The 24,768-nt window shown below is 41.3% G+C and overlaps 1 protein-coding gene across 2 annotated transcripts in view; it reads left to right on the top strand.

Annotated features, from left to right (window-relative positions):
- The window catches only part of PITPNM3 (PITPNM family member 3), a 358,693-nt gene that overhangs the window by 287,260 nt on the left and 46,665 nt on the right, over positions 1-24,768 (top strand). For both annotated transcript variants that reach the window (XM_072138218.1, XM_072138217.1), the window contains exons 8-9: positions 17,897-18,084; positions 19,090-19,262. In XM_072138218.1, coding sequence (XP_071994319.1) covers positions 17,897-18,084; positions 19,090-19,262 — 361 coding nt within the window. The remainder of the gene's footprint in view (positions 1-17,896; positions 18,085-19,089; positions 19,263-24,768) is intronic.

Genomic DNA, 24,768 nt, shown 5'->3' with positions numbered 1-24,768 from the left:
AGGGATTAAACAAGATATATTTCTGCATCAGTGTTGCTACAGCATTCTCAAGGTATGTTTGATTCACAATGCAAAAAAAGAAATGGTAGATTTACTTTTATTTTTGGTTTATTGATTTTCTCCTGCAGTAGGGCCTTTTTTTATAGTGATAGACTCTACCTTTGCGACAACAGGAATGCTGTTTCCTGTAAGTGAAATGATAAAATTGTGCCCTTTTCCAGTGAATCCCCATGATAACTGCAGGATTGATCTATAACATTTTTCAGACACAGTTGTAAAACACAAAGCAGAGATTTGTGGGGAACATGTACGGAACACATTCCCTTAATTCAATATGCACAATGTGCTGGTGATGATGAGAGATACCCATTTGCCGGAATTTATCCAAAACTGACATGGAACTTTCTCAACTTCTAAGATATCTAGTGCTCTGGGGGATTTCTAATATGGGGAAATGTAATATACTTTTCTGATAAAATCTCCTATATAAGTAATCATTAACACCAAATTGGAAAGTGTAGGGCATTGTGCAGTAATTCCATGTATCAGCTCACATTCCCATCTGTTTAATCATTTCACACTATTCCCCATGGTTGACGCTACAAAGAGAACAACATTATTTAGGTGGTACTTGGAACAAGTCTGACGAAAAGTGTAACCTCTCTTTACTTCTAAAATCAACTTTAATAATTACGCTTAAGAACCGGAAGGGCTCTGGTTCTGGTTCATTAGCATAATTTTAATGCTATATCTTCACAGGCTATTACACTGTCTCCCCCTTTCCCTCTGCTTCCTCAGCACTTTCCCATCATCCCTGCAGCAGATTAAAGTGCCATGTACAACAGCTATCAGCGCCAAACAAAAAATATACAAGTTACGATACAGGAATTTGCAACTTAACACATTAACATATTATTTTCCAAAATATATATCAGCATTGTCAACTTTTGCAACACACTTTTCAAAGTGGTTTGAAAATGGGGGTGGTTAGTCTGAAAGACAAATTTATCACATGCAACCTTTTAGTCGCTCTTCTAATAATTTATTCATGTGTCTGCTAATTTTATATCCACCCCCTTCCTTCCAAAGTTCTGGCATCTCTGAAAACCAGCATTAGGTTGTAAAATGGTTCCACTCTCTGTCAGAGCTCTCTCCTATCAGTCTGGGCTTTCTTTCTGAGGCATCCAATCCCTCTACTCTTCTACAAAATGGAAAAAGAAGAATTCCACCTTACAGGAAATTTCACCAATCTTTGACTGTTGATTTGATAGTTTAATTCCAATATTCTGGCACCACTCCTGAGGCCAACCTATTCTCGTATGTAATCTTTCAAAGCGAGACCTGCTGGGAAATCGGGGATAGTGCAAAACCCTTGGGTACAGGTACAAAAAAAATCTTTTTATTCTACTTACAAAGTAAGGTTAACAGCGTGCACATGTATGAGCATTCCCGAAAGCTGGGTGGTGTCAATGGCTCTCGGTAACTGCTGGATTCGAGAGAGGGTGCAGGAACTAAAATTAGCAGGAGGCATAAATGAATTATTCAAAGAGCACCTGGTGCACTGTCTGATGTGTACTGTAGTGGCCGGCACTAATTTGCATAACTTAAAGATAATTTTTGCTGAATTGACATTGTTTTATGGATAAAGAAAAGAAGTCAGGCATCCGCGTGCACTCAGCTAAATGTGAGTGTGCTTGGTTTACAACAATATAGTTGTCAGAAAAAGTTTTTATCACTAGGACCACAGTGCGACTGGGTTTGAAATTCAACATAGCAAAAAAAGTTGTCCTACGTGGACATATAAACCCATTTGTCACATAAAATATAACTTTTATTGGTGTATGTTAAAAGATGAATGTGCTCCGTCCAAAAAGTTTAAAAGTTCACAGAGTGCGGGTGCTAGAATTTATATTTCAAGTAGGTAGAATTTATCAGGCAGCTTATGGCCACTGTGACCCACAAGGAGGGGGGCTGATATGGAGACAGCCCTCAAGTAGAGAGGTATACCCGCTATAACAGCGGTGGGGACACCCCACGTTAGGTTAGTGTTGGGGCCCCACGATGTTATGCGGTCATTGCCAGTAATCTCTATGGGCTGGTCTGAATTGACTTTTCTGCTGCCAGTGACTCCTATAGATCGGTCTAGGTTAGCTCTGCTGCGGTACGGTAACTAAATTTCTGATATGTTGTCTAATATTTCTATCTAGCTGTCCACTGCCTCTGAATTCAGAAGTAATACAGTAAACTTGGTAATTTGACTCATCATTCCAAGACGCCTCTTTCTCTGCTTACTTTGACCCTTTTTTTCTTACCTCCTCTCCTAATCAGCTCTTCCCATCTTTTGTAAACTTTCCTAAATTTTGACTTGTTGGTTAAATGGACAAAAGTTGACTGAGGTTTCAGTAGACATTGGAGAGGGGAAGAAGTGTGTCACAGAAGTTAGATTTCCTCTTAGATTTACAGAAATTCCGATTACAGACAGAACCTGCAGAGTAGGACTGATGGAAAATGAAGATTATAAATGTTTTATCATGCCTTCTCCCTCTCTCTGTCAGTTTTTGGGCTTCTCCCACATGCAAAACACTTGGGTGTGTTGGGGCAGAGAGAGAACAGGGAGCGTCGTAGATGAAGAGCAGGTATGAACGCCCGCCCACCAGATTTAGTACGGTTCTCCGGTGGAGACCTGGTCTACAGGTCCAATCTGGCAGAGTTTGCACTTGTATTTACTAAGAGGCCAGAGCCTCTTAGAGGATTTGGGCACAGAACCACGAGTGGGGGTACATTTAAGACTGGCATCCAAAAATTCCCCCCACTGTAAATCCTCGTGTACACACACTGCACTCCTGATTTGTGCAGAGTTCTGAGATGCCACTACCAAAGCTAACTAAGCCCGATAAGACTCAAGTTGCTCTTGAACTTTAATTCTTAATTACAGTTCTGTGACCTACAACCTTTCATCTTCTCCAGTAAATCCGTTATTTTACATTTTGTAAGGTCAAGTACTGACGTCAGGATGAAATAAATCTATATTGTAGAAAGAGAGTATTAGGTAATGTCAAGCCCCATATTGACAAAGAAAGTAATTGGATGAGATTCATTTATAAGGCTGCCTTTCTTCTGACAACCCTGTCTAGATTATAACCTTTAGTAAGAGAGGAGTGGAAAGCAAATGGAAGCTGTAGAAATAAATCAGGCAGAAAATCACCCAAATACTTAAAGGCAACTAGCCAACTTCTTAATAAAGATTTCATAGTTTGATACATCATTAATGTTTTTGTAAATATTTTAGTTTACTGCAGAGATGAAAAATTCTTTACACATACTTTAATGTTGTTTATGCCGATTGCAGACAATAATTAAAATCTTAATTGAATCACATCCACAGATTATTTTCACGTCTGGAACTTTACAGCGTAAATTGATAAAACTAAAATAACAGAGTATATTAGTTGTTATCCAATTAAAATTGTAGATTTATAGCGGTTTGTTTTTTCGTTTTTTTCTTTTTTCCCCATAAATACTGTTGTATGCCAGCCAAAAGTCATGTAACACTAGAGGTAAATTGGATGTCCAGCGGTTTGGTTTTGCCTCTCTTTATGTTAGCAGTAATGACAGCATAAATATCATGGTACCCTAATGACAAAACTTAATTTGGAGGCTCACAAACACAAGACGTCTAATATACATAGCTTTGCTGCTCAGATGCATAATCTTTTCAATATTATTTAAATTGTGAACTGTAATGCTGTTGTGATCGAATAGACAAGGATGGAAAGGCAGGACAGACATGACAGTGAGCCTTAAAGCTAGACCAACCCCGTGGTAGGTGATAACTGGTCAACGTTCCCTATACCAAAGCAAGAACACAGAGACAAAAACTGATTAAAACAAATGCACAAAAACAGTTATACTGCCAAGAGGCAAGCAGGTGGTCAGAAGAATGGCAATAGGTCAAAGAATCAAAAATACTGCAGCCCTAAAATCCAAAGCAAGCTGCAAGGAAGACTTATAAGGCTACATTCACACGACCGTATGATTTCTCCAGTCCCGTATTTACGGGCCGTATATACGTGACGTTTTTCATCCGTATGCAGCACGTATGTAACCCGTATTTTATACGTCCCCATAGACTTCTAGGGCATACGGAACTGAAATACGGGAGAAAATAGGACATGCTCTATATTTTTATACGGCCAGTATACGGTACGGTACGGAACGGAGTTAACAGCGGCAATATAAATGGTCAGACGTATTGTCCTTTGAAATGAATGTGGCCGTATGTAATCCGTAAAAAAACCGTCCGGATACGGCCGTTTTCATACGTCCGTGTGAATGTAGCCTAACAAGTAGTCGGAAATAGGTAGACAATGCTCTTGTTAGATATAGAGTCCCAGTCCATAAAGTGATTGGTGGAGACATCTGTCCATCACTTCTAACTTAACTGTCAAGAACATAGTCAACAAGAGAGAGATGGGTGTGGTGAAAATCAATTAATGGAAATTAACCACTTAAAAAAACAAAATAAAGGCTAGAAATACTCACCCTTGCTCCTCATTATCTAGATCCTGCACTCTCCGTCACTAGTCTTCACACGCCGGGATCACATAGAAATCAAACTTAAAACTAGCAACACAGAGTATGGGAACAAGATGTCGGGGACTGGGCTGCTAATTATGCATGCCCCTGCACCTCCCTCTCACATGTCAGGTGACGTCACGCAAGAGGCATGAATTCACGCGTCTTGGGTGACATCACCTCCCTCTCCCATGCTCCCAACATGGGAGAGGGAGCTGTGAGGGCATACATAATTAGCATTCCGGAGTGCCGCATGTCTTCTTCCCATCCTCCGTGCTGCTAATAATAAGATTTTCTTTCTAGGTGTCAAGACTAGCGATGTACAGTGCCGGGATCCAGATATATAGAAGCAGAGGTAAGTATTATGCACCTTTTTTTGTTTTTTTTCAGTGGTTGTTTTCAGCTAGGCGTGGAATAAGACAGTAGTCAGACTACTACAGGACAGAATGAAAATTAAGTGTAGGAAGCACTATATCTTCTGATATACTGAGGATGACGCTGAAACCTGAACAGACACGTATGTTACATGATCATATTTTAACCCTTCCAGGCACCAGGACATATTATTACATATAATTACAGGGTGGGGGGGGGGTGTATGGACTCTCATGTGCTGAACTCTCTTCATACACAGCAGGTGTCGTTATGACACAGCTGACACCCGCCTGTAATTGATGCGGTCAGTGGTGGCACCAATTGCGGCAATTAAGCTGATGTCAGAGGGCACCGATCGGTTGCAATACAAACCTACAGTCTGATAGGACTTGTAGGCCCGTAGGCCTGCCGTGGATACTAGTCTCTAATAGGCTATTAGAGTTGAGCAGTAAAATGACTACCGTATTTTTCGGCCTATAAGGCGCATCAAAAAATCCTTTAATTTTCTCAGAAATCAAAGGTGCGCCTTATAGGCCAGTGCGCCTTATATATGAACTTATACAGAAATGTACTACAGACAAGATGTACTGTACATTTACCAGTGTTTAATAGCTCCAACCCCAGAAATTTCCTGCACCTTCCCCCACAGTATACAGGGTCCCTAGCTCCTGAAGTGCCCTGGCACCACAACTAACATTGTGCCCATCCTGCCCTCCCCTATCACGGAGAGACCGGAGCTGCCATAGTGCCGACCACGAGGCAATCATCATCATCATCAGTAAACAATCCCCCATACCTGACAGCCCTGTAACAGGGGAAAGAGAAGGAGCCACAGGGAACCCCACAGGAATAACACCCTGGCTGAGGAGGGAAGGAGAAGGGGCAGAGGGAGACCGCTTAACCCTTGCTGCATCACCCTGCATTAACCCCCAGCAGCCCATACCTCTGAGATCGGAGCTCTCTGACAGGCTGAAGACAAGTTTCCCGGGAAGTGTAGCTGGCTTGAACTGTGCACAGGTCATTTTTAGGTACTGCATTTGATCCTGCGCCTTATACTCCAGTGCGCCTTATATATGAACCTAGATGTCTTAGCAGGCATTTATTAGAGGTGCGCCTTATAGTCCGGTGCGCCTCATAGGCCGAAAAATACGGTATGTACTGCAATACAGCAGTATATCAGTATATAGCATGAGCTATCAGACCCTCCATAGTTAAAGTACCCAAGGGGGTCTGAAATAATATTTAAAAAAATTGAATATAAAAAAATATAAAGGAGTAAAAGTTTAAATCACCCCCCTAAATAAACAGTAAAAACCATAAACATGTTGGGTGTCACCACATCCCAAAATGCCCTTTCTATCAAAATATTAAAAAGATTATTCTAGGCAGTGAACACCTTAACGGAAAATAGCACCCAAGTATCCAAAATGCCACTTTTTTGATTTATTTTTTTGTAGTAAAGAATATCATTTTTAAAAATCTACTAAAACCTATATAAAGGTGGTATCCCTGTGATCATACTGACCCAAAGAATAAAGAAAATACTGCATATGGGGTTTTTTTGTGAATTTCCCCACACTTTTTTTTCCAGCTTTACAGTACATTTCATGGAATATGAAATGCTGTCACTTAAAAGTAAAATTTGTCCTGCAAATAAAAAGCCCATATACATCTCTGTTAATGAGAAAAAAAGTTATTGCTTTTGGAATCAAGGGGAGTAAAAACAGAAACACACAAATCCAAAGAAAAGGGCTGAGTCCTGTAAGGGTTAAAAAGAGTTGATCTTAAATAAAGTTAAGTAGGAAAGCAAAGTCCAAATGAGTCTGTGTTTTAGGAGTTGACCGGTAGTGAACAATTTGGGTAGATAGTAGTAAAAAAAAAAAAATTGCTTAAATTGATAGTGCACCATCTAGCAATTATTGTCTCAGATATTTATCTCCTTTTACTGGATGATAATATAAAACAGTTGTATTAACCACAAAGAAACTTCTTAGCAAAACCCATACACATGTCTGGCCAGAATTCAAAAATATTTTTGAAAGATCAAATTGTCAGCTAAATCAATTAGTTCTAATCCTTTCGCTTTTGCTGTTAAGAGACCTCAACGAATCAAACAAAAACCTCCAAAGATGCCCTAGATAATTCTCTTCTCAAAGGAACTTGTCTGTTAAATCAATACCCAGATCCTGCGGTTTCACTTATATTCTGACAGTGAGCATAAGGGGGTTAAGATCCAGGGTAAACTTCTCAAGAGAAAGTGGGAACACAACTATGTCATATATTAATTTAATAGATAATATATAAACATTTCTTCAATTGCATGTTATTAAAAAAAAATCCTGTGTGAAGATAATGGGGCAGATTTAGGTACCCGGTCCTGTCGTGATCCCGCTGTGCGTTGTCCGACTTACCCGGGTCTGGCGCGATTCACTAAGGTCGTGCGTCCAATTTCCTGCATGAGTCGCTTCCCCGCTGAGATCCGCTGGAGTTCACCATCTTCTTCCTGGTCCATGTAAGTGCTTGATCTTGCGACACAATTTCGTTTTTAAATTCTGCGGTTTACCAAATCCGTTGGTTTGTCCGACGACACTCCCCCCCCCCCCCCATTTCTCTTGCATACAAGCCAGCGACGATGCACCACAATCCGACTGCATGACATGCCCTACTAATGCCTACATAACAGGGTTCATTACCACAGGACGGTTGTGAGTCATGGAGTATCTCTAGACCATTTTATATGCAAAAACTATTTATTTCTTTGTGCAATTGTTCCAGCAGTGGTGGTTGTATCCAAGGACAACAATCTTATTTGTAAGGGACAGCATGGCTACATTTTTGGAAATTATATTCACACAGGTCCCTTTTCTAGTATTATCCAATTGAAAAGCACTGCTAAAATCTGAAATAACAACATCTAGCGCCAAAAATAATAAATGCCCCCAGAGTGTACATCACGGTAAAGTTTTGATGCAGTACGTATAATATGAGAATACCATGGGAGATAAGAAAAATAAGGAGAGTAGCTACATACGTGTGATCTAAGAGAATTTAGGGTACACTATTATTTCCGGACCCCTTTTACGGGAGGGTGGATTTGTCGGTATGCCTTATGGGAGCTGTCAGTGTCCATTTAGGTTTAAAATCCACTTTCCTAGAAACATAGAAGTAAAAATCTGCTAAATAGAATCTGTAGCAATTTTTGTATTATACGCTCAAGGACGTACATGTATTTTATGTTTTTTCTCTTTAAACCTATGATTGTAATTCAGGATATCCACATCATATCCATACTCCATTTAGAACAACCTAACCTTCACCTTGCATGAATGGCATCTCTGAGAAAACAAGTAGATTTTCTTCTATCATTTCTTCATATCCAGTAATTGAGTCTGGAATGATACATTACTTGACAAGGTCACAGAGATCTCGTATGGTGCATTTCCCATGACACACTCTGTTATTATTTTGGTACATGCACTATATGTTGAAACTGTTATTTTATTAGCTATCAAAAAACCTTAAAGGGTTTTTAAAAATTGTTTCGCGGAAAGATAACATTAATTGAAGCTCTAGTCCAAGACCAGTATAATGGAAAAAGGGCTTTTAAATATTTTTTTTTCTAAACTAATGCCTTGGTGTTGACAAACCTTTAGAGACAGAGCTGTCACTCTATGTGGGCACAAGAACTGTTGATCCAGCACAGGCTTTACCAGAGTCCTTGGTAGCTCAGAATGTGCAACGCTCCGTGTAGACAGGACCAATTAACATTGGACCTCATGCTCGAGGCCACACAGCTTTCCCTGTTCAGGGGAACCTGTAAGGAATTGTGACTATAACTCTACTATGACTATGAGTAAGAGCTACACACCCCCAAACGCGTCGGTCTGTGTCCATTTTCTTTACCTTGTGGATTGTATATGCTCCTAATAAAGAACTGAATGTTTTAAATAAAGAGACGTAGTGCCAGAGGTTTTTTTTTTTTTTCTTGACCCTGTAAGAATGCTCCAATGAGAATCAAGATTTCCCCTCTTTCTTCATTGGTAATGAAAACTGTGACGAGCTGTGGCAAAGCAAAAAGCATTAAAGAAAATGTACCATTATATTACAGTAAAACTAAGCTAAACATACTCACCTAACATTACCTTCTGTAACAGTCTCAGGGGAATAGACAGTGGACTCCCTGGACCACCGCGGGGAATACCGACCTTAGCCGCAACCCGGGAGCAGACTCTAAGTGAACTCCTGGTCTTCGCCAGAGCCCGCTGCAAAGCGGGATGGTCTTGCTGCGGCGGGGAGTCACCAGGTCGCTCCGCCGGTGCGACTAGGCCCTCGGTGGCAGCCAGGGTAGGGACACGGGGACTAGGGGAAGGCAGGCAGGACCACGGGAAGGCAGGATCACGGGTAGGCAGGCAGGACCACGGAAAGGCAGGCAGGACCACGGAAAGGCAGGCAGGACCACGGGAAGGCAGGCAGGACCTCGAGAAGGCAGGCAGGACCTCGAGAAGGCAGGCAGGACCACGGGAAGGCAGGCAGGACCACGGGAAGGCAGGCAGGACCTCGGGATGGCATGCAGGACCATGGGTAGGCAGGCAGGACCACAGAAAGGCAGGCAGGACCACGAAAAGGCAAGCGGGACCATGGGAAGGCAGGCAGGACCAGGGGAAGGCAGGCAGGACCACGGGAAGGCAGGCAGGACCACGGGAAAGCAGGCAGGACCACGGGAAGGCAGGCAGGACCACCGGAAGGCAGGACCATGGGTAGGCAGGCAGGACCTTGGGAAGGCAGACAGGACCTCGGGATGGCAGGCAGGACCTCGGGATGACAGACAGGACCTCGGGGTGGCAGGCAGGACCTTAGATGGCTAGCAAGACCTCGGATGGCTGGCAGGACCACCACAGGACACCAGGACCGCCACAGGACACCAGGAACACGGGAACAACATGGAACACGGGAATCACCATAGGAACACGGAAACACAGTGGCATCTGGAAACGCTCAGGAAAGCTTTCTCTCCAGTAGAATGACCTGAAGATCCGGCAGGGGATGCTGGGAGTCGCCAGGCTATATAGCCGAGCCAGGTATGCCAGAGCCAATAAGGAGGACGCTGGCCCTTTAAGGCTGGGAGAAGTCCCCGCGCGCCCCACCCCCAGTGGTGGGAGCGGACAACTGCAGGGAAGAAGCATGCGGCCTACATGCTGGGTGCCAGAGTGCAGGCCGGAGCCAGGAGAGGTAGGTGAGGGCTGGGGGAGCAGGGACCGCAGCAGCAGGCATGGGTACACCCTCAATCCGTACCAAGGATCGCGGGTGTAACCGTGACACCTTCATCTTAACCCCACCACGTGACATGTCGAGATCGCATGAAAAAAAGACTAAGGGTGGGGCATGACGCCCGGCGCTCTGGTGCTAATTATTCACGCCTCATAAGTGATGTCACCTCCCTCTCCAACATGGGAAAGGGAGGTGGCGAGGGGTGTGAATAATTAGCAGCACCAGTATACTTTTTATAAGTCTTTCTTTCAGGCGATCCCAACATGTCAAGCTTGAAGAAGACCGGTGGCCGGATCAAGATGAAGAGGACATTAGGTGAGTATGTTTAGCTTAGTTTTAGTGTATTATAGAGGTAGATTTCCTTTCTTTCCTTTTGTTTCTCCTTTCTAATCTATAACTTTTGGATTTTTTCATGTGCTGTGTGAGGGCTTTATTTCTGCGCAAAAAAATTGCACTTCATAGTGTCACAATGTTACAAAATGTTGAAAAAGTGGAATTTTCGAATTTGTTCATTTTGGCCGACATGTGACATAACTATACATCACACGTCGATAAGGGTTATAATTGTATTTTCAGCAAAACCACTCGGTTCAGGGATTTAACAAGATGTGTTTCTGCGTCAGTGTAGCTACAGCATTCTCAAGGTATGTTTGGGTTCATAAAGCATAAAAACAAATGGTAGATTTCCTTTAAGCAATAATTAAATTTTTTCCATTTTTTCCAACTGTAGAAAGCAAATCCATGTTTGTACTACCTATCCTACCAATCTCGGAGCTACCATCTCACTGCTTCTATAGTGCTGCTAAAAGCACAATTGTTTGTGGCCAGTGATAATGTAATCAATATGTTTATAATTTTGTTTTGCTTTGGAGATACTTTGATAGTAATTTTTAAAACCAAAAGTCCATATCAACTTTTTCCTATCCAGTCTACTGATGAAGTGTCCTGCAGCATAGGCCTATGACAATTGTGTGTTTGCCATCTAGTGGTAAAACTTGATACTGCCTTAAGAAATCTAGAATCCATGATTTTCTGCGTCTTTCTCGTTTTATTAATGTGTTAACTAAAGTTCCCCTTTCAAGAAACATCTAGATCATTCCAGAAAGTCCTGATATTTGGTTAATCACAGTAAAATGATATTACAGTGACTTGTACAGCAAATCCAGCGTTTTACTTTACTTACGTAAGACATTGATTGAAAGGTGCTGCAATGTCTTTTTTTTCAATAAAGAAAAAGTTAAAGGGGTTGTAGACTATATTAAAAACTCTACAAGTGGGTTGTAAAAAAAACCTGTACTCTTGGTCCATCGATGCCATGCCCCTTTGTGTTTACATTGCTGGGACAGGGGACAGCTGGGCGTGCCAGCCCGCTGGAAGTTGTTGGAGCCATGATCATCCTAACAAACAGCGGCACGGTTATGACGGATGGGAGACGAGGAGCGCCAGAGTAGGCAAGTACAGTTTTATTTTTTTTATCAGCTCTCCCCACCTGCAGAGTTTTTAACATAGTCAGACAATCATAAAATACAAACATATTTTCCAGTTTCAGTAATATGTACTTTGCCTTTTTTCTATCAAATTTGCCTTTATTCCTTTAAAAACAAATTAGATTATTATTATGTTATCCCACCATGCACCTCCAGATGATACATAAATGTTATTTTTCTGTAATGAGGCATCTAGACCCTGTTTGAAGCTCTTGTGATCAGCACCTGAGCTCAGCCATTCCAGGATTTCACAGTTCTTATGTTTGAGAAGCCTTCTCACATCTGGAAATCAAAACCCTCAGATTACCTCACGGCTGCAGTAGCTGCTTGCTCTGCCTGTGCTGATAAGCCACATGAATCTGTATTTTGTTTACACTTTGTTACTGAGTCGGTTTCATGGGAGGGAAGGATCTGCTGCTCCCTGCTCACAGAAAAGGAGGTCATGTGACAGTGTATGAAGCAGAGCTGGATGCGGGAATGCAGTTGTCTCCTGCACAGAATATTGAGGTACAAAATCTTCACTGTTCCTCATCAGTCCCTCCATCCCAGTCTGTGATTCTACAGAACTTTCTCTGTCTCTCTCTGCACCTCATGCTGCTCACTCTCCCCACCTTATCATCGCAGAATCAGCTCTGTGCAGATAAGCTATTAACCCTTAGAGCTCACACAGCACAGGCATATACTTTATATTCTAATGATTTCTATCACTTATTACATATCCCCTGCTCCTCCATGTGATGGCTGCATGTGCAGGGTTCACTGGATTTACTTGTGCTAAACTAAATGGATTTAATGCTAAATAACTTTGACAGAGAACACAAGGCATCATGGGATCTGAGGGCAAGCAAACTGGCATCAGCCTAAGGGCATAGACTGACAGACATTAGTCTCCACCGGCACCTTTGATGAGAAAGATTTTTCAGAACAGAAAATGCCATAACTTTGGAAAGAAAAAGGTTATCAGCACAAAGTAGGCATCATTCTGTTTGTTTTCAAAGGGGGAATCACATATAATAATTTGATAAAATCACTAGAGCTTTACAGTAACACTTTAAATCTTTTGTTCTTCAGACAGAGAGAGTGACCCAGAGACAGAGAGACTTTTACCATATTTTGGTATGAGTTTATATAAATTTATCATGACCCCTCATAGTCATCTCTTATCAAGACTAAATAAATCTTATTATATTATTCATTCCTTATAAGAGACCCTCCATACCTCTTATCATTTTTGTGGCTCTTCGTCTTATCCTCTCCATCTCCTGTTGGCTGTAGAACCTAGCCCTCGATGTTTAGTTCTCTCCTAAATGCTATATGGTGCGTATGAGTAGTACAAGCACTGCCAAAACTGGAATATTAACCAGAATACTGACCTGTTTGTCCCTGAACAAGTGTTAACCTACTTAACATCTACTTTGTATAATAAACAACTATCCATTCATCTAAGCAAAAATAAAGAAACTTTAATATATTTTATTAAAAACAAAACCCAACTTTTTCCTCTGTTTAGTTCCTTTCCTTGACATACTTGCTTCATAAATTGTATAACTACTATGAAACAATTGATAAAATCAGTTTTCCAAGAGCATCCAGTTTTATGAGTTCACTGAGAGATCAGATTACATCTTACCATAAAAGTCCATAGAGAGTGAAGGAGGAGGTCGCCAAAGAATTGTATGTGGAGGTAGGAAGGAGGTAAAGAACTCCTAGATAATGCTCTCATAAATTTTCTATTCATCCATGTTGGATTCGTCCAATTTTGCCCTGAATTGCCCCAAGTCTTTGGCGCACGCAATCAGATTGTGGCACATCAGCACCGGCTTGCATGTGACACAAATGGGGGGACGTGGACGTTGGACAACCCGACTGATTTGCACAAACCACGGAATTGAAAAACGAAATTGTGTCGCAAGATCTGCACTTACATACACCGGGAAGAAGAATGTGAACTCCGGCAGACCTCAGCGGGGAAGCAACAGATGCAGGAAATTGGATGCACGATTTTAGTGAATCGCGGCAGACACCAATCCTCGTCGGACAACACACAGCGGGGATCGCGATAGGATGGGTAAGTAAATGTGCCCTATTACGTACGCCATGTTGCTACTTCTGAAGGTATATTACATTATCATAAAATATGTATGGAAAATATCATATCAGCTAGTATTTTGTTCCTATTTCACCCTTCTCACATCTTCTACAGACTTTCGATGGATAAGTTAGAACTGTAAATTGATCTCTCATTGAGCCAAAAATTCTCCCATCGGTGAATTTACAATAAACAACTCAGAGTCTTCATGCAGAGAGGAAAGAAAACTTATTCGTGGAGAAAGAGACATTTACCTTTAATAAAATAAATTACAAGGTTTCATATATTTTCCTAATGTCCCTTCTCGGTAGCTAGAGTGCCGGAGAAGGGGTTGTAAAAGCTATTTTTTTGGATTATATTGTTCTTTTGTATTTATTATAAATGGGAAATAAAACAAAGCTTATTCTGACTGGTGCTGTTAACATACAATGTTTTATGCAGAACTAATGCAATGGGATTGTTTTATTGTCCCCTTGACTGCTTTTGCTAGCACAAATCAGTGCCAAAACCCCACGAACATGATCATTTGCAACAATAAACAAATTGGGATCATATTCTCCCTGCAATAATATGTGAGTGCTGAATGTTGAAACAAACATTGTTATTATGTTTTCCAGAACCAGTAAAAGTCTCATACGGTACAATCCTATGTGAATATTTACTTCCCGAAATCTGCTGAAAGATGAAAAATTTTTATAGTTTTCCACACTACATTACATAAGTAGCTTGAAATTCACTTATTTTATGCGCTGAGCTTAATATATAGTTGGTGGTTTAATTGATAAACTAGATGCAACGGATATTTATTCAATAGAAGGGAAACATCTAATTTTTTATATTGATATAAGTCACCGAACACAAATAATTTGTATTTGGTTAAAGGAAATCTACCTTTTGATTTCATACGTTGTGACCCAAACATACCTTGAGGATGCTGTAGTGCCACAGATGCATAAACATATCTTGTGCAATCCATGATCCGAGTGGTTTTGCTAAAAAAAACTATTATAAAATTCAGGACTTTGGGAGAGCTGGGTTGCAGGCTGGCTGCCATTCATAAACACATTACATGTAGCATCCTGAACTGTCCAGACAGGACTAATCAACCTCAGCTGTCTGATTCATACACCGCAACTGGGGGATGGTGCAGCGATTGATTACTTATTCTTGGCTTATGCTGGGCAGGACAAGGCTGGAGCAGTGAATAATTAGGGTGAGGAGAATCTCTGAGCCAGCCACAGGAGCAATAGAGTCTCATTATCATAATTTTATAATTGCTTTTTCAGCAAAACCATTCAATTCAGGCATTAAACAAGATGTGTTTCTGCATCATGGAAGCTACAGCATTCTCAAGGTGTGTTTGGTTCATAATGCATGAAAACAAATGGTAGATTTCCTTTAAGAACCTCTGATGATTTCATGATATCCTGGTCTTGTTCTCCTGAAAGCAGGAGAACTATTTTTCAAAACATGGGAGACTGTATGGAAGACAGTTTGATATACTGAAAAATATACTGTAGAATATTCAAAGCAATAAAAACAATGGGGCAGATTTACTTACCCGGTCCTGTCATGATCCCCGAGGTGCGTTCTCTGACAAGGAAGAAATCCAGCGTGATTCTTCAAGATCGTGGGTCCATTTTCCTGCATGTGTCGCTTCCCCGCTGAGGTCCGCCAGAGTTCACCTTCTTCTTCCCGGTGTATGAGAGTGCATTGTCTTGCAACACAATTTGAATTGTAAATTCTGCGGATTGTCCGAATCAGTCGGGTTGTTCGTTCGACCACGCCCCCCAATTTGTGTCGCATGCAAGTCGGCGCCAAAGTCTGATCGCGTGCGCCAACAAACTCACTTAAATGTGGCGTAAATGGGAAATAGTCGGGAAACCCGACAAAAATGTGCCGTGCGGACCCTTAGTAAATGTGCTCCAATGCCTCCAATAATCAATAAATGAATAAGCAACAATTCACAATATTAATAAAAAAATGATTTTTTTAGTGACATTATTCTTTTAATTAATCAACTATTCTTTCCATCAATTTTTATTAACAGTTTGGAAATATAGAATAAAGCACAGTCTATACGGATAAAACTTAAAACATTTACAATCAGCCATTTCCCATCCATGAGCCATAGTGCCACCTGTAACCTTGTATGAGAAAGCAATTAAAACACTTCTTGAACTGCATTCTGAGTACTGTAATAGGAAAACTTCCACCTGAAATATATAGAAAATAAGATTTTGTGTGGAAAATACAGCACTTTTCTATCCAAGTAGTTCTTATTTTTTTTATTTAAGATTAAAGTCTTGCATGAAGAGAACACTAAAAACAGATACTTTATTTATACTTAAAAATTTGGCTACCAGTTTCCTAAGCCACCTTATTGTTTCAGGGAAACACTGACAATACAAGTGGGGTAATTTATTACTAGATAATCAGGATTATGGTCGCATATTAAAACAATTTTCACAACTGCACCACTTAGTAAGTTCAGTGCGGGTGCTTGCCCTCCTGAGTGGTTTGACTCTCCACTTCCTAGTACAAAAATGCAAAAATCAACCGCACACCAAAATGTAAAGAGTGGGTACTTTATTTACCCAAGTGCTACGCTTCGGATCCTGTTCATAATCCTTTCTCAAGCCCAGGATTATGGTCGGATACACAATAGGGGACATATATTTCAGGACCTGAAATAATCGCAAATGCTAGCTTATTGCTTATTGATTATTAGCCACAACCCGCCACCTTCACGCCAGGTTACAATGGGGCCCATTTACTTATGCGTCCACTGGAGTTCACCAAAAGTGCATTGTCCGACGTTAATGCACTGTGCCGCGATTCACTAAGATTGTGCGCCCAATATCCTGCATGTGTCGCTTCCCCGCTCAGGTCCGACAGAGTTCACCATCTTCTTCCTGGGGCATGTAGTTGCATAGTCTTGCCACACAATTTGAAAGTTAAATCCTGCGCTTTGTCCGAATCAGTCGCATCGTCCCACGGCGCAGCTATGGAAAAATCCGCGTGCGTCACAGTCACAGCGCAGACACATGTTAAATACCTGTCAAAGCCATGCAAATCCCAAAAACCCTTAGTAAATAAGCCCCAATATGTTCATTCACATGGAGTAGCACACTTCATCGCCCTAGAAGTTTAGCGACTCATCAGAGGTACGTGTTAATGTTTGCCTCTAGTTTAGCTAGTGAGGTCAGTTTCTGAAATCTATCTACATTTACTGCCTCATATCACTAAATCTGCCTCGTTCTTTCGTTTTCTGTGATATTGGCCTCATATTGGCTTGGACGCCGACTCTTTTATGGCCCTTTTTTTTCCTATTTATTTAACTTTTCAAATAAAAAAATCCACACTAAAAGACATACAATAAACTGTGAAAAACAAAGTTTTACAATTTATTGCGGGAGATTCATCAAGGCTTGTATTTTGATTGAAGTTTCAAGGCCAAATATTGGGAATATTTTCCCCCTTACGCCACCTTCATACCAAGTGTGCATGGAGGGGTGTGTATTGGGCCGTACCTGGCTGCAAGTGGGCCCACATGGGACAGGGAATGCATTGGTGAACTGGTGAAATTGCCTGCAGTGGTTTCTGGCAAAGGTTATAGTGCAATTCAGGGCCAGGCATAGAAATACCCGGCCACACAGTCGTGAGCCTTGTATACTAAGAGGCCGGTGACTCTGGTATATGTGGTGCGACTTTCAACCCCTCCAATCACTGTGATCTATTTGGGAATCTTGCACAGAAAGAAGGACACTCAGGGGGAGCCAGAGAAAAGAAAACACACCCTTATGGGGAAGTATAGACTTTCTACTATTCTATTGTTTTTAGTTTTTGCATCTTAAATTTACAAAATCTGGTAAATGCCATTTTTCAGCAAGATTATTAAACCTAATGACTCAAGCTGTTCAATTTTTCGTTCAGCAAAGCAGTAACATCTTCAGTTGTAGGGTTCCATTTTCCAATTTGTAATCTTGTCACAAATTCAGCACATTATTACAACATCAAATGTAAGCACTGCCTTGGTTTACACGGTTTCTGCAATTATTTTCTACTTATTAACGGTTTCCTTTTTCTATTATTTTATAAGGATAATCCTATCCTGTCAAATGAAGGCATCGCCAATCTGCGAGGTACTAAGCGGCTCAGCAAAAGCAATATTGACATCTCAGGAGTTTTGGACAATGGAGAACCCCGGCCGCCTCTACTGAGGAAACAGAGCGATTCTTCTACCTATGACTGTGATACCATTACACAGCACCATGCCTTCCTGTCCAGGTAAATACGGGTTATTACAGGCCAGTCTGTGTCCTGCTGATCGGAATAAGTGTAGGCGTAACAGTAGTGGAGATGCAGAGGTAGTAGTTGTATTTAATAAATGTAGTATATCCTGTGATTTGTACCTGGGCCACTACTTATCTTAAGTGTTTTTGGGACAGGGACTTATATGTTTCAATTACCAGGAAATTCAGCAATATAGAAAAATATACAAGGTTTACAATGCCAACGAGGACTTTTGAGAACTAATGTGGGGCACCGTCTAATATAGAATAGAATAAAATTAAGGAAATCAATAATTAAAGAAGGGCACCAGTTAATTTTGACTTTAGCTTGTAGCTCTCCCTAGATGACCATAGAAAACCTATATCCCCACCGTGTAAAATGACTATGACTGAGGGAAAACAATTATTAAAGGTATCTGTATTGTATTTCTATATTTGTACATTTAAAGGAAACCTACCATCTACCTATTGAGGTAGATCCTAAACTATCTTTTCTATAGTCCTATAATACTTTCTAACCTTATCTACACTTTAACTAATATGTTAATTTTCGACAGAGGCTACTGGGGTATGGAGTACCCTCTCCAGACTGTGGGAGCAAAAACTTTTACATAACCCAGTAGCCTCTGCTGTCCCTCCTACCTGCACGCCCTGGTCAAAGCTTCTGTCGCACCGCCGGCTCCGAGAGTTACAACCTCCATGTCAGCAAGAGCGACCATGAACACGTTTATGCGTGACAAAGCATGAGGAGAGCTCCGGGAGACTGTGGTGTTTCAGAAGCTTCAACTTGAGTGGCAGGTAGGAGGGACAGCAAAGGCTATTGCAGCGTAGTGTAACCTTTGATCTCACTGCCCGGAGAGGCAACTCCAAATACAAAAATATGTTACAAAAACTTTAAGAATATAATAGGTGAATGAAAAAAAAGGTCCTATCTCGAACTGATTAAAAATGTGTCCAGTTGACTTTTGATTTTTTTATAATTTTTTTTCTATTTTTCCAGCATCCATTCAAGCGTACTAAAGGACGATATGGACTTTCCTAGAACTGGGAGCTCCAATCTTTGTGAAGAAAACTTGGGCCGTTTTGACTTTGAGGTGTCAGACTTTTTCCTTTTTGGTTCTCCGCTGGGCCTGGTGTTGGCAATGAGAAGGACAGTTTTGCCTGGACTGGATGGTAAGAAGGTTTTCCATTATAATTATTAGCTAATAACTTGAGATAAAAATATAAAGAAAATGATGGTCAGCGCAATATGTTTTGGCACACAACATGCTAATTGGGTGGTGGTCAGTCCTCAATGGCACTTTCCACAATATGCTATGAACATATGTCTGTTTTTATTTATGTGCTAGAATGGCATTTTGCCTGTCAATGAATTTCCAAAAATAGCTCAGAATTTTGACCTACAGAGAGAACAAGATCAGTTGAAGTTAGTTAATTAGCACCACTGGCATGTCAAGATGTTTCCTTCCCACTCTCCATTTTCCGCTCTGTGTTGCATCCTTTTGTGTTAGGTACTTGATTTAGGGATTTTAATAATGTTGCTGTCATGCACTTCATAACATTTGTAAAGCCTTTTGGCGCTAATCACAAAAGTCAGAAACAGATGAACAAATATTACATATAAAAAAACCTATTGTACATTTTAGGATACAGCGAGCTAATTTTCCAAGCGTGACACTTTGGCTCACAGATCTATTTCTCCATTTGGGAATTCCATCTCATGCTAAAAACATGGTAATAGTATGGAAGTGTTTTCCAACGGGGAAGCAGTTACTCATTGCAGGCCTTTGATCACAATCTGCCCAGCCAAGCAAATCTCTGCTTTGATAACCTTTGTTATATTCGCTCTAAAATAGGACACAAGTCCGTCCATCGCTCCATAAGTAGCCATATCAGCTCTGGAGGCTGCAAAACTGTATCTCAGCTTACAGGGAAAAGCTGCACATGACATGTAAATTAGCTGCCCACAGGTCTTGTCTCCAGAGAGAGCTTGACCCCTGGAGAATTATTCTCCTCCGACGGGCCAGTGCCAATGTTTCACCTGGGAACATTATCTACTACATTATCTGCAAAACTGCTGTATAACAACCATTCACTTCAGTAATTTGCTCTGTGAACGAACAAATATGAAAATATACTGTACATTGCTAATAGATTTTTCTACTTCATGTATTCAATTAAGTAGGACACCTATATTAATAGCTGAGATGAGCATTACTTACATTTATTTACCATCCTCTTTCTTTTCCTGCTGAAGCCTATTTTATCTGGTTCTCACCTCGCTAATAGGTGTTTAATGGAAGTTGTAATAGGTTAATGAAATCAAGTTAAGATGTGAAAATGATGTTTATCATGGAAATATGTGTTTTCCACTCACTAAAATTAGATCATTCTGTAAGATAAGTAATTTCTTGACATGAATTAATAACTAAATGTATAATGAAATTGTAAAGTAATTGTGTCTATAACTGCAATGTATTTTATGAAGTATTTGTCGGTTGCAGATAAATATTTATTTATTCTGTCATGGTAGACAAATATGTAGCCATATGAGTATCAGGGAACAGGAACGGAATAGAAGTAGAAACTCAGGAAGGGTGAATGATCAGGGTTCGAGATACAAGTTTGAGTTCAGGGTTAACATATCAGGGTCAGGGTTTTCGACCAGGTCAGGATACAGAGATCTGAAAAAGGTTCAGGAAACAGGGTTCTGGATCAGGTCAGGATTCCAGGTCAGGGTGGGGTTCAAGGTACCAGCTAAGGCTGGATACAGGATTCCAGATCACAATGGGGTTCAATGTAACGTCACAGGCTAGACACAGGATTCCAGGTCGAGATGGTGGTCAGGGTACCAGCTCAGGCTGGTTAAGGCAGGAGAACCACAGGTCACATAAGTACCAGATCATACTGAGGTACATAGAGTCAGGTCTAAGAAGAAACAAATAACCAGCCCTCAGTGAAATGGGGATTAGCTCTTTCTCCTGTTCATGGATGCTACCAATGCAGCCCCTGCATCATTCAACCCACAGGGTGAGGAAGCCTGGTTGACAGACAATGCCCACCTGGTGGCTATTGGTCTATTATTTAAAGTAATATAATTGATTTCTAATAATAATCTTTATTTAGCGTCATCATAGGGAATAAATACAAATAAAATACTACATTAAAAAGTACAAACAGTCATATGGAACAATAGGAGTGAGGGCCCTTTTTGCAACAGCTTACAGTCTATGAGGATGAAGGGGTGACACAAGAGCTTACAGTCTATGAAGATGAGGGGTGACACAAGAGCTTACAGTCTATGAGGATGAGGGGGTGACACAAGAGTTTACAGTCTATGAGGATGAGGGGGTGACACAAGAGCTTACGGTCTATTAGGGTGAGGGGGTGACACAAGAGCTTACAGTCTATGAGGATGAGGGGGTGACACAAGAGCTTACAGTCTATGAGGATGAAAGGGTGACACAAGAGCTTACAGTCTATGGGGATGAGGGGGTGACACAAGAGCTTAAAGTCTATGAGGATGAGGGATGACACAAGAGCTTACAGGCTATGAGGATGAGGGGGTGACACAAGAGCTTACAGTCTATAAGGATGAGGGGTGACACAAGAGCTTACAGTCTATGAGGGAGAGGAGGTGACACAAGAGCTTACAGTCTATGAGGATGAGGGGGTGACACAAGAGCTTACAGGCTATGAGGATGAGGGGGTGACACAAGAGCTTACAGACTATAAGGATGAGGGGTGACACAAGAGCTTACAGTCTATGAGGATGAAGGGGTGACACAAGAGCTTACAGTCTATGAGGATGAGGGGGTAACACAAGAGCTTGCAGTCTATGAGGATGAGGGGGTGACACAAGATCTTACAGTCTATGAGGATGAGGGGGTGACACAAGAGCTTACAGTCTATGGGGATGAGGGGGTAACACAAGAGCTTACAGTCTATGAGGATGAGGGGTGACACAAGAGGTATAAGAGCTTGTATAATGGTCTCACCATTCTTTATAAGGAACAGAATAAAATTATTTAATAAATAAATGAAAATGCTGCTTCTTGAACCAGCCATCAGCTGCCATCTGATATACAAAGTCCAAGGTCAAGGAGACTGCAGAGAAGCGTGGAGCCTGGTATCGGGTGTTGTTGGATGACAGACGAAGGAGGACATAGGATGGTCCTAGTAAAAAGGGAGTTGAAGTTTCATGCAGTTAGCAAGTGTCATAGGTCTGCCTATAGAGATAGGTTTAAGAGCACATTTAAAACTTTGGAGGTTAGGTATTAGTCTGATAGTCCAGGGAAGAGCATTCCAGAGAATTTGTACAGCTCGGGAGAAGTCCTGGAGACATGCGTGAGAGGTTAGAATTAAGGTAGAGATTAATCTAATATCACTGGCAGATCGAAGAGCAAGGGTTGGTCGAGAGGGTCAAGAGATAAGAGAGGAGAGATAGCAAGGTGCAGCATTGTGCAGAGCTTTGTGGATGAGGGTAATTATTTTAGTGGGTAGAAATGGTTAGATTCTGGAGATGTTTCTGAGATGCAAGAGTGAGAAAGAGATTGAATATGCAGTGCAAAGAAGAGGTCCAGCACAACGAGTCCAGCACAACCCCAAGACATCAGGCCTGCTGCCTCGGTGCTATAGTGATCCCACAGACCAAATTGGATTGGGTCAGTTAGTAAATGGTGGAAAGACAAGAAGTTCAGTCTTTAATTTTCAACAAGAGAGAGAACATGATGTTAGAGATGGCAGAGAGACAATCACTAGTGTTCTGGGACGGGGAACGGGGGACGGGGTAGGCATGCCACTGTGGAGCACGGGTGTATCCGCAATCCGCAATGTGGATCGTAGGGACATCTGTGACATAGGTCCGGGCCAGGGTCCCGTGCGGAACACGGGTGCATCCGCGACCCGAGTCATGGATCGCGAGGTCACCTGTGACATATACATTATACTTTTTAACCCATTTAAACCAATTGAAAAAATTTTAACAATAGACTTATGTGAAGTTCAAGCTACAATTATTGGCCTAGCATTCTTGTGTTCAAGTGCTCATGTGGTAGCAAAAATCATATTTGCCATTTATTGCACACATGACTACCAGAAGTCCTCGCCGGCATAAGTAATGTGCATTTATGTGTCTCCCGGCAGATGTGATTCTTCAGTGCACAGCATTTATGATGCAATTGTGCAGTCAAGCAAATCTGAGCAGCTTTCCACTGGTTCATTGATTAACTTCTCTAATACTTTCCAACTATTCTCGGAAGCATTTCAGCTTCTTATTTATCTCTGTCTTCTTTTCACTGTCATTATGTGACTTATTGTCACATTCCCCCTAATCTTTCTATATCTTATTATCTCGGTCATAACCAGAACTGGAAGCTTTCTGGGTGACAGGATCTTGCACATTGGTTCCCGCAGTCATAGTGTAACTGCTATAACCTTCATTCTGAATTGTATTGTTCCATATGACTGTTTGTAATGTGTTATATTATTTGTACATGTCCCCTATGAGTTGTAAAGTGCTACAGAATGTGACGGTGAAGGTGATATATAAATAAAGATTATTATTGTATATTAAAATAACATGTAATGGTCCAGATCTCTCAAAAATAGTAGAGTGTGCAGGGTGCATCAGATTATTGAATACATGTAACATAAAACTTGCACAAACACAAGTTGCAAGCAGTATGCACGTTCCTTTCAATGCAAAGTCAGACAGAAAACTGGCAAAAACACTTAAATAAATGGGAGCCAGTATGTTCACCAAGTGTGGCTTGCCAGATATAACTCTCAATGTCTGGATTATCATGCAGGAAAAGCCACAAGGTGGAAACTACTCTTTATATACCGTATATACTCGAGTATAAGCCGATCCAAGTATAAGCCGAGGCCCCTAATTTTACCACAAAACCTGTTAAAACCTATATTTTTTTTACTCGAGTATAAGCCGAGTTTGGGCTTTCAACACATTTTTTTGTGCTGAAAAACTAGGCTAATACTCGTTTTGCAAAAGTTTTGAGAAGAATGAGGTCAATGGGGCACATTTACTAAGGGTCCGCAGCCGCGAATCCGTCGGGTTTTTCCGAATATTTCTTCTTTGCGCTGTATTTCACGGGATTGTGGCGCACGCGATCGATTTTTGGCGCAATCGCGCGACAGAAATCGGGGGGCGTGGCCACCGGACAACCCGAAGGATTCGGAAAAAACGCAGAATTTAAAAAGCCATTTGTGTCGCAAGATCAAGCACTCACATACACCAGAAAAAAGCAGGTGAACTTCGGCGGACCTCGGCGCAGCAGCGACACCTGGTGAATCTCGGCGCACTGACTTTAGTGAATCCCGGCAGAACCCGAATCAGCGCCGGAGAACCCGCCGCTGGATCGCGACTGGACCGGGTAAGTAAATGTGCCCCAATATGTCAGGAGTGGCATTTTGTGCGCCAGTATGGGAGAAGTCAGAATTAAGACATTCAGATCTCTTGCAAATTCAGGTGCAATCAAAATTGAAATCTTAGTTTCAAGTTTTAGTCTGTACCTTTAAGAACTTTAAGATTTAAGTTATAGCCCTGCACCAAAAAATTTGTTTGGCCACAGCATTCCCTACTACTACTACTACTACCACTGCTACGACTACTACTACTTTGTAGTATTTATACTTTGAATGTTAATCCAGCCCTGTTAAT

This window comes from Engystomops pustulosus, chromosome 2, assembly GCF_040894005.1.
Source record: "Engystomops pustulosus chromosome 2, aEngPut4.maternal, whole genome shotgun sequence".
In the NCBI taxonomy this organism is placed as follows: Eukaryota; Metazoa; Chordata; class Amphibia; order Anura; family Leptodactylidae; genus Engystomops; species Engystomops pustulosus.
The sequence above is the reverse complement of the archived record's forward strand: the minus strand, read 5'-3'. Positions and strand labels throughout refer to the sequence as shown.